Source organism: Bactrocera neohumeralis, chromosome 6 (genome assembly GCF_024586455.1).
Source record: "Bactrocera neohumeralis isolate Rockhampton chromosome 6, APGP_CSIRO_Bneo_wtdbg2-racon-allhic-juicebox.fasta_v2, whole genome shotgun sequence".
Classification (NCBI taxonomy): Eukaryota; Metazoa; Arthropoda; class Insecta; order Diptera; family Tephritidae; genus Bactrocera; species Bactrocera neohumeralis.
Genome location: NC_065923.1, coordinates 45,647,499 through 45,662,723, shown reverse-complemented (window position 1 = coordinate 45,662,723; position 15,225 = coordinate 45,647,499). Strand labels below are relative to the sequence as shown.

The 15,225-nt window shown below is 36.6% G+C and overlaps 1 protein-coding gene across 11 annotated transcripts in view; it reads left to right on the top strand.

The window, feature by feature from the left end:
- The window catches only part of LOC126762750 (protein nervous wreck), a 31,220-nt gene extending 16,548 nt beyond the window's left edge, over positions 1 to 14,672 (top strand). For 4 of the 11 annotated variants that reach the window (XM_050479750.1, XM_050479749.1, XM_050479747.1 and 1 more), the window contains 8 exons: positions 45 to 177; positions 243 to 421; positions 478 to 1,111; positions 2,118 to 2,171; positions 2,819 to 2,848; positions 6,536 to 6,561; positions 6,685 to 6,991; positions 11,134 to 14,672. In XM_050479750.1, coding sequence (XP_050335707.1) covers positions 45 to 177; positions 243 to 421; positions 478 to 1,111; positions 2,118 to 2,171; positions 2,819 to 2,848; positions 6,536 to 6,561; positions 6,685 to 6,991; positions 11,134 to 11,447 — 1,677 coding nt within the window. In that variant the 3' untranslated portion in view covers positions 11,448 to 14,672. The remainder of the gene's footprint in view (positions 1 to 44; positions 178 to 242; positions 422 to 477; positions 1,112 to 2,117; positions 2,172 to 2,818; positions 2,849 to 6,535; positions 6,562 to 6,684; positions 6,992 to 11,133) is intronic. The other 7 variants (XR_007667513.1, XR_007667512.1, XM_050479754.1 and 4 more) reach the window with 7 other exon arrangements.
- Positions 14,673 to 15,225: the final 553 nt, after the last annotated feature.

Sequence of the window (15,225 nt, the reverse complement as noted above, 5' to 3'; positions counted from 1 at the left end):
TACTATCACATCTAAAATAATTAAATTTTGTATTTGATCTATAGGAAAATCCAAGTTCGGACTCATTCTACGACAGTGACAAAGAGGACGCAGGCGGTGCGCAGGCAGGTGTGGCTGCCAAGTCTAAAGTCGAGAAGGAGTTGTCGCGCGATAAGACATTTAGTGACAGCGATGAGGGTATGTTCCAACCGTTATTAAACATTTCTCTGTGCATAATTAAAATGATTTGTGTATTAACATAGATGTGGAAGAACGTGTACCGGAACCAATTGCTGCTGCTCCGATGATGGCCGCAACTACCGGTTGGGATGATCCCACTGAAGTCAACTGGGGTGCTGAGGAAGAGGAGGAGAAAGACGAATCCATTGTTCCTGAACCGAAGGAAGCTATTTTCAAATGCACCGCTTTGTATAGCTACACTGTAAGAAATTTCGTTATGCATTGTATGGTTATGAACTAAAATAACTGTTTTTTTAGGCTCAAAATCCAGACGAACTGACCATTGTCGAGAACGAACAGCTGGAGGTGATTGGTGAGGGTGATGGTGACGGCTGGTTGCGCGCACGCAATTATCGCGGCGAGGAGGGCTATGTGCCGCACAATTATCTGGACATCGAACAGGATACTGCCGTTAACGGTAGCTCAGGCAATCAATTGCGCTCACAAATCTCATTCTCATCTGTCGATTATACCGTTGACAATGAAGATCAAACCGTGGATTCCATGCAGTCACCCGATCAGGTCTCTGTCATAATGGCGCCACAGAAACGGAAGTCCGATATACTCTATTGCATAGCCTTGTATGACTACGATGCGACTGCCGAGGATGAGCTCACCTTTGAAGAGGGTCAAATTATAAAGATTGTTACAAAGACGGCGCATGGCGTTGACGATGGCTGGTGGGAGGGTGAATTAGATGGTAAATTTGGTAATTTTCCATCGTTGGTAGTTGAAGAGTGTGATGAGAATGGTGAACCGTTGTCGGAAGGTGGCGATGAGTCACCACCACCGACTGCACCGCCGAGTTTTGCGCTTCCACCCGCACCCGCACTACCGCCAGAGTACGCGCACGAACTGACTGAAGATATGTTCGAATCGCAGGACACTGCAGGTGAGTACGAGCTTTGGAGCTCTTAAGTATATATTTTTATGCCATTATAAAGGGTGATCCATTTCAAGGTGCTTACTTAAAAAAAAAAACACAGAAATTTCAAATTTAATGGGGATCATTTATTATCATTCGAAAGAAAATTCTCCAAGTTCTGAATCAAAGCGGGATTATCCGCATATACTTAAGACTTTACATATCCCCATAGGAAAAAGTCAAATGGTCTTGTATCAATCGATCTTGGTGGCAAATCGACCGGCCCATAACTATTATCTGCTCACCGAAGTGTTCTCTCAATAAATCCATTGATTGGTGTGATGTTTGGGAAGTATCGCCGTCTTCTTGAAGGCAAATGTCGCCGGGATCACGTGCTTCAATTTCAGGCATCAAATAGTCGGTTATCGTGACGCGATAACGGCCGCCTAACGGTTACGTCCTCACCGGCATCATTTTTGAAGAAATATCAACCAATGATTCCTCAGGCCCACAAACAAGCTGTATTTTGTATGATTTCAGTTTCAGATCTTAACTTAATATGGACCAAGTCGTTCCATACGTCAGTCCCAGTTGCTGCGAACGGCTCCGAATCGCTCTCCCCGGTCTTCGTGTACACTTTCAGCTAAGGCTGTTTCTTCACTGCGTGCTGAACGTGGTCTATTCTATCGAGTATTATCCAATAATGAATGCTGGGTCTCAATGTGGGTGATGTTGTTGCGAATAGTACGCTCAGTAGGCCGATTATGTTGACCATAAGTTGAGCGAAGCCCGCGAAACGCATTCTTTACAGAAAATTTTCTTAATAAAGTTGAACGATTTGTAAACGATGTTCAGACGTAAGTCTTTCCACGATGAAATGCCAAACAATACTGAACAAAAATAACATGACAGCTTGACACGACGCACGCGTGATCTGCCAAAAAAACAATATTGGAAAAAGGACCTCTACCTGGATCACCCGTTTTTTACATATAAATTTTATTAATTAATTGTGTTTCTATTATTGGTTTAGATGATGATAGCGGCTATATACCGAACGGCGGCGCACCCAGCATGCCTCCACCAGGTAATTTAGTATTTCCCTCAAGCATGCTTAATGAAATTTTCACTGCTCCTTTAGTACTTCTACAAAAATTTGAACTTCATTTTATTATATTACAATATATTATGAATACTCCTGCTTCTATAATATCTTTAGAGGTAAAATCCACGATACCCATCTTACTAACAATGTGCTAAAAAATTTCCTATTTCCAATTTTTTTCGAAAACAAAATGTGAAGTGTATATTTCTTTTCATCAAACAGTGTTGGCATTTTAAGTGATATTTGTTTTCCAAAACAATCAGATGTATTTGAATATTCCATATTTTATAATACCGTTTTGTTTGTGTGTGTGTGCTGTGCGTTTTGTAATCAAGCTTTTTCAGTTGCCGCTACAAAGTACACGAATTTGCATCAATATTTGTACCCCGCACTGCATAACCACAATTAACACAATATCACTAAATAAATATTTACAAAATTCACCTGCATATGTGTTTGTGTGTATGTAATTTGCAATGTTTCTTTGTGCATAAGTCGAATAACACGAAAAGTTCACTTCACCTAACACGTTCACACAATTTTTTAAGCAAATGTGCATTTAAATATTTGATAAAAAATATATTTTATTACTTATCATACTTGTATTGGTACTTTGTATTTGAAAAAAGTGCAAAGTAATAAAGCCAGCATCAAAAAGGGTAAATACTCGTAGTGTTTGCTTCGGGTTCTGCATTATAAATATTTAACATTTTCTCTCTGTAGGCAGTCCTTGTACTCTTACTGCTTTCTTACTGTTTTAATTGAAAGTTTTATAGTCTAAATAACTAAATTGTGTCTCAATACTGATTTTCTACTATGTTTGAGTATTTCTACCTCTGAATAATGTAAAAATATTAGACATAAATTTGTAACAGGTTATAATTGGTATATATGTTAATTGTGTACTTATTTGTTTGTATATCTAAAATATAAATTTCAAATATATATTCTTAACTTCTTATGATCGGTATACATACAAAGGATTTTAATTTTAAATCATGAACAACGTTTTATAACAGTTTCGAAATGTGTTATTGATTAATATTATTTCATAGGTAAATTTAATTTGTAGAATCAAAGAACCCAAATAATCGCCACCTTTCCGAAACTTACAATTTTGCACTCGAAAGACCATTAATACTTGTATTGTACCACAGAAAAAATTGAACTATTTTTGTACTCTCGCAACAAAGTTGCTTGCTAAGGAGAGTATAATAGTTTTGTTCACATAACAGTTGTTTGTAAGTCCTAAAACTAAAAGAGTCAGATATAGGGTTATATATACCAAAGTGATCAGGGTAACGAGTAGAGTTGAAATCCGGATGTCCGTCTGTCCGTCCGTCCGTGCAAGCTGTAACTTGAGTAAAAATTGAGATATCATTATGAAACTTGGTAACGGGTATTTCACCGAACTCCATAAGAAGGTTAAGTTCGAGAATCGAAATTTCATTATGCCACGCCCACAAAATGGCGAAAACCGAAAACCTATAAAATGTCATAACTAAGTCATAAATGAAGATATTAAAGTTCTATAGAGTCGTTTCCTTCAGGTATTTCCATACACAGTTCAAAAATGGAAGAAATCGGATAATAACCACGCCCACCTCCCATACAAAGGTTATGTTGAAAATCGCTAAAAGTGCGTTAACCGACTAACAAAAAACGTCAGAAACACCTAATTTTACGGAAGAAATAGCAGAAGGAAGCTGCACCTGCAATTGAAAATGGGCGTGGCGTCGCCCACTTATGGACCAAAAACCATATCTCAGGAACTACTAGACCGATTTCAATGAGATTCGGTATATAATATTTTCTTAACACCTTGATGACGTGTACCAAATATGGGTGAAATCGGTTCACAACCACGGCTTCTTCCAATATAACGCTATTTTGAATTCCATCTGATGCCTTCTCTGTATAATACGAGTATTTATATACATTAGGAACCAATGATGATAGCGGAATAAAACTTTACACAAATACGGTATTTGAAAAATATGTAAATGACGGATAATGAAATCTCGATTATCACTTTATCATGTGAGAGTAAAAAATGTTCGGTGACACCCGAACTTAGCGCTTCCTTACTTGTTAATTAATATGAGAGTGTTTTTTTAGACGTATGGTTTTCAAGAAGCAATATTTTTTTCTGAGTTGATTTTTTTGACAGCTGCTACTTGATTTATACTCAGTTTGATTCTCCATTCTTTCTTCCAACAAACTTAATCCAGAACAACGTTAAGAATTGAAGCCAAACGAACATCATGTGCACCCCCGAATTTCACAAGAAAATTTTGTTCAGCGAAAAAGCTCACTTTTGTGTGAATGAGTATATTAATAAAAAATATCGCATTCGGACTGATGATAAACCACAATTGTTGATACACCGTTACAACTTCAAAAAGTCACTGAATGGTGTGCTAACTAACCTTTGCCCATACAAGGTTAGTTCACATTTCTTCAAAAAAAATTCGCTCATATTGCTATGGTCAATGTGGAACATGGCTATAAAATCATGATTAATGATTTTTCGTGGCTGAATATGTTATAAAGCCAACGAAACAATCAATTTATTGAAGGAAACCTTTGGTGGGCGCATTATCTTGCGTAGTGAGTCTGTGGCGTGTGACGTGTGACTTAACACCGCTGGACTTTTTGTTTTGAGGTTAAGTGAAGTCTGTTTTCTAAGCAGATCAGTCCAAGATGATTGCCGCCAACCGCGGAAGACGGATCAATCTTCACGACGAAAATGCGAGCTCTCACACATCGACTAAAACAACTGGATTTTTGAGCATTCAAAAACATCGATTTGATGAGTCATTCACAGTATAATTTTATTTCTTTTTAAAAATCACAAGTCTAAAAAACACCCGTTACTGTACCGTGTATATTGAACAATTTTCTCTAAATTAAAAGTGACTTTTCTACACTGAGCAACATTTTGTGTTGAAAATAACTCGAAATAATATCAAGTAGCGGCGAATAAAACCTTCATATATCATAGATTAGTGCAGAAATTTGAAAATTATAGACAAAGAAAAAAATCATATTAGATTGAAACCCATAGGAAAGGGAAAATAAATAAAAAATAATAAGGTAAAGTCGTGAAAAGGAAGGGATTAAATATTTAAAGGTTAAAAATGGTTTATCTAGATGTTTTTGAAAACTATGCGGGAGTCGTTTTTGCGTTTTTTAAGAAATGCAATGTAAATATTTTTAATATAATCATAATCAAGAGAATTCTAAGAATATTATGCCATCCGACTTAAAAAAGTTTTAATTTCACTTGAAATTTTTTGATTGAAAATTAGAGTTTTTCGATATTGAAACAATATAAGGAGAAAAAATAAATATTTTAAATAAAACAAATCACATTGTGTTAGGGAATTAAGAAAGTAGTTTTCAAGAAAGACTTTTTTTGCACAAGATAAAAATAAAAAACCCAAAAACTAGGTTGTTTGGAGTTTTTATATATAAACTTTGAGGTTATGTGAAAAAAGTCTGTATAAAGTTGTGTAAATATGTATATACATATATATAAGTTATAGATCTTTTACTTACCTGAAACATTGCCATATACCTGTTTTCTATAATACTCCTAGTTTTGCCGCAAATGGAGTTAAATAGCTTTTAACCCATCCTCCGGGTTTCCTCTTCCTATGTCTTGTTTCGTTTTTAAAAAATTTATACCTTGGTCTACGAGTAATATGTCTTAGTTTCTCGAAGGGTAGGGAATAAAACCTCAACAACGTTACGTTCTTTTTCAATATTCGAAATAGGAAAAATTTAATAGGGTGTAATAAATTATATATTTAGCTCGATATTTTCCAAAGGAAAAAAAATATATAAATATAGTTTATATATTAGTATTTATTTAAATATTTTTTCGTACACAATTCGTTTTATATTTTGCGCACGTTTTTTCTAAATGTTTACATTACTATATAACAGTTACCTTCTAAATAATGTGTAAAATAATACTCTAAAAACTATAAAGTATGAATAAAATATATTTGTGACAGGTACATGAGAAAAATAAATTTATAAATAGACAAATTTTAAATACAAATTAATTACCTACTTATGTATGTATTAAGAAGCTTAAAAATTTTAGGTAATTAATTACAACAATTTTTACTATATACTATTTGTATATGTACATGTCACAATATATCTCCATCATGTAAAAGTAGTGTGTTAGAAACCATGTTCTGCTACCGTTAATTTTTCTCCTCTCAATTTTGCTAAATATACAAATAAAATAAATAAATTTACTAGCAAAAGCTTTTTTAACAGACTTGAAACATGTTAACATTAAGAAATCCTTTCTCATTTAACGCACTCAGTACTCATACAAGAGCCTGGAATGGAGGTAATTGGTGCAAGCTTTACTTTGTAATGATTACAAATTTCCAGTATATAGTATCTTAATAAAAAAATTGCTCTAACTGATAAGCTCGTATAATTAAAAATATTTTTCTTAATTTTTTTAAAGGACGATATCAGCGACGATGGTAATCCACCACCATCGCTGCCGCCGCCGGCTTTAAGTGTCGGACCCAGCAAGGAAGGTAATTCTCTAAATTTAGGTATGGCACAAATAATTGTTACTGCCGCAACCCCAATGGTTGAAGACGGCACAGATAAATCTTTCCCTCCGGTAGGAGAGAGTGATGGAGGTAGTGCAGCTGCAGGAACAGCGAAAACTGCCAGCAGCGACGACGACAAGCCGGTTAAACAGAAAAAGGTGGAACCGAAACCCGTGGTGCAAGTAGCAGCTGATGAAAATGAAAATCATGAGGGTAAGTCGAACAGTTAATAAATTGTAGAATTATCGGGAGGGGATATTATCACCCAGGGCGATGAAATCGTCCTTCGAAAAGGGTGATGACGAAACTATTGAAAAATGGCTTACCGCTGTCTTGGGATGCTAAGGAACTCGGTAGGATCCTGCCTAAAGATGGTCGACGACCGAGGGTGGATAACAGGAGATCTACTGAACTAATTGCTCTTAGCAAAATACATCGTACTGGTTCTTACTGGAGACTGTCCAATAGGCATTCATGCTTCTTCTTCTTTACTAGCGTGGACACCGCTTATAGCCGAGATAACAACAGCGCGTTTCGCCTTTTTGCTATGTGGCGCCAATTGAAAATTCAAAGCGAAACCAGGTCCTTCTCCATGTAGTCTTACCAACACAGTGGATGTCTTCCTCTTCCTCTGCTTCCCCCGGCGGGTACTGCGTCGAATACTTTCAGAGCTGGAATGTTTTCGTCCATCGGACGACATGACCTGGCCAGTGTAGCCGCTGTCTTTTAATTCGCTGAACTATGTTAGTGGCGTCGTATATCTCATACAGCTCATCGTTCCATCGAATGCGGTATTCGCCGGGTCAATGCGCCACGAACCTTTCTCTGAAAACTCGTAAGTCCAAGCCTTTGCACCATATAGCAGAACGAGAGTAATGAGTGACTTATAGAGTTTGGTTTTGTTCGTTGAGAGAGATCTTTACTCTTCTAATTGCCTACTCAGTCCGAAGTAGCACCTGCGTTTAATTTGGACATTATTGTTGGTGTTGATACTGATTCCAAGATAGACGAAATTATCTACGACTTCGATGTTATGACTGTCAACAGCGACGTGGAAGCCTAGTCGCGGGTGCGACGACTGTTTGTTTGATGAAAGGAGTTATTTCGTCTTGCTCTCGTTCACTACCAGACCCATTTGCTTCGCTTCCTTATCCATTTTGGAGAAAACAGCGCAGGTGCTGAGGCCAATGATATCGATGTCATTGGCGTACGCCAGCAGTTGTACTCTTTTATAGAAGATATTACCTTCCTATTTAGTTCTGCAGCTGGAATTATTTGCTCCAAGAGCAGATTGAAGAAGTCGCACGAAAGAGAGTCGCCTTGTCTGAAACCTCGTTTGGTATCGAACGGCTCGGAGAGGTCCTTCCCGATCCAGATGGAGCTTTAGGTGTTGCTCAACGTCAGTTTACACAGCCGTATTAGTTTTGCGGGGATACCAAATTCAGACATCGCGGAATAAAGACAGCTCTCTTTCGTGCTGTCAAAAGCAGCTTTAAAATCGACGAAGAGGTAGTATATATGTGTCGATTCTCCTTTCATGAGTATTTTTCAAGATTTGGCGCAAGGTGAATATCTGGTCAGTTGTAGATTGTCCAGACCTAAAGCCGCCCTGATAAGGTCCAATCTGCTTGTTGACGGTGGGCTTTAATCTTTCACACGATACGCTGGATAGAACTTTATATGCAATGTTGAGTAGACTTATCCCACGGTAGTTGGCGCAGATTGTGGGGTCCCCTTTTTTTGGAGCACAGAGCAGACTCAAATTCCAATCGTTGGGCAAGCTTTTGTTAGACCATATTCTACAAAAAAGCTGATGAATGCTCCTTATCAGTTCTTCGGCGCTGTGTTTGAACAGCTCAGCGGCCCCCGCCGGGTAATTGCTATAGGAATTTCTTCATGGTCGGACAATGGAACGTCTGCTCCATTGACATAGATTGGGGAATCGGGTTCAACATTATATGCTTTCGCTGCCAATCAGCTGATTGGAGAAGTGTCCCCTCCATTATTTTAGTATGTTCTGGGCATTAATCACTAGATCACCTCTGGGGGTTCTACAAGAGTATGCTCCGATCTTAAAACCTTCTGTTAGTCGCCGCATCTTTTCGTAGACTACTGGAGACGTGTCTTCCGTCTATCACTACATGGTCTTTTCGAACTGGGAACAGCCAAGTGAATTTTTCTATGCTGGAATCTAGTATTACAGATAACCATATTTCGGGCCCCGGCGAGTCGATCAGCCTCAACCCATATGGGGATGTTTCCTCGTGGAGGCTGAATTTACCGACTGTTATGCCAAAGATACCTTCTTTGCCCACCCTAGCGTTAAAGTTGCCAAGCACGATTTTGACATCATGGCGGGGGCAGCTCTTATAGCGCTCATAGAAGGCATCTTTGTTCACATCGTCCTTCTCTTCCATTGGGGCGTGGGGAAAAATCAGCGATATGTTGAAGAACTCCGTTTTGATATAGATTGTGGCTAGACGTTTATCCATCGGGATGAATGAGAGTACTCGGTGATGGAGTCTCTCTTCCGCCACGAATCCCACACCGAATTGCGCTCCTTTATATGGCCACTGTAGTAAATGCCACAAGGACCTACACGCCTCAGTCCTTGTCCCATCCATCGCATTTCTTGGACGGCGGTGATGTCAGCCTTCACTCTAACGAGGTAGCAGCATCTTCCCAGTTAAGAGACCGGACATTCCAGGTGTACGCCCTTAAATCGTTATCCTTAGTACGTTTGCCATGGTCGTCATCTCTCATACTTTTTCATTGGCGTCGTTTTTTACGTGACGCACAACTCTGTGGAGGGGATGTTTCGCCTTCTCAATTTAGCTCGCCTTCAAACGGATGTCCTTTGGCTACCCAGAGGATACTTGGTCTAGAACCAGAAGTCGTGAGCTGCTTGAGCCATATGTAAAAGAATCGTTTCTGGCCACTTCCTGCGTGAACTTCTAGACGTGACTCAATTTCCCATAGGCATTCAAGCCGTAAAGCTAAAAATCGTGACGGACACTAGTTGTCAAAATTTTATGGAGGAGGATGAGCTGGAAACATCCGGGCAATTTCTCCTCCATTGTTCATTTTTGGCAACAAAAAGTTTGTTAGCATCGAACGATAGCGCCATTGTAACATTTCGTCCAACAGCATCTTATACGGTCGCAATGATTCCACCAGCGTACAGACCACACCAAACACATTTTTGATGCATGGGCAGTTCAACAAATTTGTGATTTAAGCACTTTAGTCTATTTTTTGTGGGGCATATGTCTAAATCTACGAAATAGGTAGTCTATTACTATAGTTATTTTTCAATTGTTGACTAATAACAATGCTAAATTTTTTAAGCTGGTTTCTGCCGTTTATATATAAAAATAAGTAAATTATTTCGCATGGTTCACTTTATTTACCGTTATATAGTATACTATATATAATATAATCATGAGCGACAATTAAAAAGAGATCCATGTCGAGGTTCCCTTCTTTTTTAAAGAAAAAACACAGAAATTTCAAGTTTAATGGGAAATGTTTATTATCATTTGAAATTACTTTCTTTAGCATTTATTTTTGGAAGATTATCTCTCTCAAATGTTGGTCGCGGCTACGTCTCAGATGGTCCATTTTCGATGACTCGTTCGAGCATTTCGACTGGTAAATGGCGAATGACAAGCGTGGTATTTTATTCTTGACCTGAATCGACCTGAGTCGAAGCGGGATTGTCCGCTTAGAGCTTAAAATTAATTATCCCTACAGGAAAAAGTCTAATGGTGTGATATAACAGGATCTTAGTAGCCAATCTACCGGCCCAAAACTTGAAATTGTCTGCTCACCGAAGTGTCCTCCCATTAAATCCATTTATTGATGCGATGTGTGGGAAATGGCGCCGTCTTGTTAAAACAAAATGTCGCCGAGATCACGAGCTTCAATTTTTGGCATCAAATAGTGGCGCGATAACGGTCGCCATTGTCGGTTGCTCTTTGTCCCAAATGCGGCAATTTTGCTTGTTTACATACCATTTGGGCCAGAACTGCCTCATCGCTAAACAAAGTTTGACTCGTTAATGTCGGATCTTCTTGGATCTTTTGAAGAGCCCATAGAGCAAAGCGATGTCTCTTGGAAAGATCGAGCGGCTTCAGTTCTTGAACAATCTGTTTTGTACGATTTCAATTAAAGGTGTCGACGTAAAATGCACCAATTCGTCTCATATATCACGAAAGGCGCCGAAGCAACTCTCCACGGCTTTCGTGTACACACTCAGCTCCAGTTGCTATATGTTTTAATACTTGTATAATTATATATTAATCCCACTTTTTGTCCAGAAATAGTAACTTAAGTCAATGTTAAAATATTTTTAGACGATACACACTCATCCGATCAGGATCCGGACTCTGAAGTTAAGACCTTACAAGAGGCCGAAGACCCATTTAACGAAAAAGGTAGTGTGGCTGATGCTGGTGATGGATTCGAGGCGAATTTCGAAGCCAACTTCGATGCGAATTTCGATGACGCTTTTGCCGGTGGCGCACAATCTGCCGATATTAATGCCGAATCAAGCGCCGAAGACGTCCAAGCACCTAAACAGGTTGTAGGTGGGCGTGCAAGCATACCCGAGGAATTGGATTCAAATCAATTGGCACGATTGCAAAATCTGAAGGAGTCAAATGCTTAAACAGTATTAGAAAATTAGCAAAACTTGCATTTAAAGATTAACATACCGAATGAAAAAAATGCACTAAGGAAAAGCGACAATTAAAGTATTATCGAGTAAGCATTGTGAAGAGGAGCAAATTTGAAGGGAATAAAGGCATACATAATAGTATATATTATGTACTTACATGATAATATATGTATGTGTATTCACCGTAGAGTTGGAGCCGGCAAGCAAGTGGAAATGCAAGTACGCTGATTTTTAACGCCAACTTAGCATTCCGGTGATCTTCAGTTTCTTTAAAAATTTGCATGTAAATTAATCTATTTCATTTTCGCTCTTTAAATGCTTTGTATCACACACTTAGTATGATTTCGAAAAAAAGCTAGAAATTGTAATAAAAAGCAAGTATTATGGAAGAGCCTTAATGTCAGAAGATAATTGTACGCTGAAATTTCACAGTTGTGTCAACTTTGCACCTTGGTAAATGTACGTAAACATATATAAAATATAACGACGAACTCTAAGATACTCATATGTATATGACCCGCTTTCATAAACCTCCACTTGAATTGAACTATTATTAGGGAAAATGTTATACTTACTCTAAGTGCATTCACAAATACTTATAATTACGTATAAAAACACTTAAAATACTCGTACCACATATACTAAAGTATTGCATATACTTATTTATTAGAGAATTGAAATCGTCTAACTGCAGTGGCATGCCAAAACAATCAAGTATTAAATTTGAGTTTTTTGCCTTCGAATTCAATTAAAAAATTAAAATATTATTTCATGCACCACTGTAGTTATAAGAAAAATCACGAATGTACTTCAACAAATGTGCTTGTTAGATATATACTCTCATATGCTATTACATACCTATGTACACCTAAACATTTACTTATAGATACTAGTAATTACACAAACAAAAGCGATAGCTAAAATGCTGTAAATCTAATAAAATAAAATGTTAGCAAAGCAAGGAAATGCAATAAGTGAGAATTCAAAGCATTATTATAGCTAAAGAAAAAAAAAAAACAAAAATTGCTGCAGTCAATTGTTAATTTAAAGTTTAATAGCCAAGTACCTTCAGTGAAATATTCATTTGCCAATAGTTATATACTCATATTAATATATATTTAAATATACAAATATAGAGTTGCTTTAATATTAACTAAATATCTAATTATAATTTATCTAATTATTTTAATAGAATAAATATAGATTTTTTTTTTTTTGAATTGTTAAGTTAGATTGTTCAGTTAAACTCGTGCTTTAGGAATGGAATTCAAACTAATTAAGTTTGGCAAGAAATTCTTCCATTAAATACATACTTGTATGTGTAGCAGAAAAGCAAAAACAAATATACTAATTAATTTTACTTTTGAAATAGAAAGCTGCTGTTTTTGAGGTTGAGGTTAGGTTAGGTTAGGCCATTGGGTTGAACCATCGACGAATATCCCTGGGCAGCTCTTAATCTTAATGCTTTATTTTACCAAAACACTTCACAAAATGCCAGTTGAGCAGGCGACTCATGTTTTTGAAAATCTGTAAAGCTTCAGTCTTTGTTAATCTAGTTTCATCATAAAAATGAACAAAGTTGTACACGCATCGCTAAATGTTTTTCAACACCATGCAGCAACTTAAATGTTCATTCGCACTTATTTATGCTAAGGCTATACGCTAGTGAAGTGATGAGCTAAGCTACGACCTTAGCAGAGTAACAGTAGTAGCTTACTGCAGGCCACGCTTAGTGGAGAAAAAAGCATATTATGTTTTAATTTCTTATTTTTTATGGAATTATGTGATTATAGTTGAGTTTACAACAGCTTGAGAGGCTGGGGAGCATTTTTTACGTGGCGGGTCCCAAACTCAGCGCACAGCCCTTGGGAGGAATGGTTCGCTTACTCAGTTTAGCTTGCTTTCACCCGGATGTTCTTTGGCTACACAGAAGATATTTGTTCTAAGACCGGAAGTCGTAATCTGGTTGAGACATATATATGTAAAATAATCGTTTCTGGCCACTCCCAAGTGAATGGTAATCAGAAAACTTTCTTTCACACACACACACTTATGTAGATGCCCAACGATTACTCCTTCCTTGAATAATTCTATGATTTCGAAAACTTGCTAAAAGTTTGTGTTCTTTCAATTTTCTTTTATATGCACATATTGTTTTCTATATCTTGAACATTGGAAACTTAGTGGATATAAACTTATTGTGACCATTCTGAAAACTTAGTGAATTTTCTGCTCTGACGAAAGGCAGACTAAAACTGCTTCTGCTTGGGCAATTCTATTTTACGCTCCTTTGAAGCGACTTTTACTTTCCTATTTAACTCATTCTGAGTTATTCTTTGAACAAGAAGTTCGTGAAACTAGTTGAATCAATTATGATACAACACAGAATCGGTGCATTCCTTTGACTTAATCCAAAGTTAGTTGGATATGAAAGTATTCAGTATTTCAATACCTTAATTCTCCCAGGAGACCATCCTCATAAACTTGAGGTGATGTGCTGCAACGAGATAAAGAAATAACGAAATATATAATATCAATAAAAAAATTTGTAAAATAATCCAATTATGATTATTATAAAACAATAATTAATAATAATTTCTTTAAGTTTCAGTATTTAAGTTTTTGTTATGTAGCTGAAATTTTGTTATGCAATCCGTAAAGTTGGAACACTTTTCTGACTTTATCGAAAACGAAAGAATTGAACATAAAATTATTAAGATATGTTCAAATCAAGATTAAACACAATGCCAATATTAGTGTTATATATAAACAGGTCCTCAAAAATATTCTATGAAAATAAACAGCCATACATACATACCATACATACATATATATCATACGTTCTCTCATATACAATACATATTTGAAAAGCAAAATACATTCATCAATCGCAAGCTATTCGAACAGTGTGTCTACAAAACCATTTCATATGCCTCATATGTAAAAGCCACACATACATACTTAAAGGGAACTCTAATTTAGACTAATTTATTGAAAGCATGAATATTAGAAAAATTGTACAATAATTTGTAGAAAAAAGTTTATATAAATACTGTTCTTAATACTGTAAAGTTTTGTTGCGTTTTCTATTGAATTAACTATTGAAATGAAAGTATTATGTGTAAATCTGAAAAAAAATTAAAACAATTTCTAATAGCCTGAAATGTAATGCAATAACTAAAAAATCCAATCCAATAAATACATATATAAATTCCATACTTGTTTTTACAATTTTTTAGTATGTCCGACAGAAGTTATTAAATTTAGGTTAGACAAAAGTTCTATACTATGGTTCTATAGAATGGGTCAAAACTGTTGATGTGAGCTGAGAATTCAGTAATTCTATAAACTTCACCTCCTACCCTTCTTACTAACTTTCTTATCCATCCATGTATTATAAAAAGCATCAGAGAATTCAAAATCGTTTATTCAAGATGGCTTTGAACCGATTTCAAAAATCCTTCATGTGGTGTTAAGAAAATATTATATACCGAATTTCAGAAACGTAGAATTTAAGATAGGTTTTGCTTGGGCGACGCCACGACAATTTTTAAAAAGCCAGTCAAATTCCTTCAGCCATTTCTTCCGTAAAATTTAGTGTTTCTGGCGTTTTTTGTTAGTCGGTTAACGCACTTTTAGTGCATAACCTTTGTATGGGAGGTTAGTTATTAGCATTTTTGAACATTATATGTGTGAAGGAAACGACTCTATAGAGTTTGGTTGACATTTATATGAGGTGAAGCCACACCCACTTTTCCAAAAAAATGTC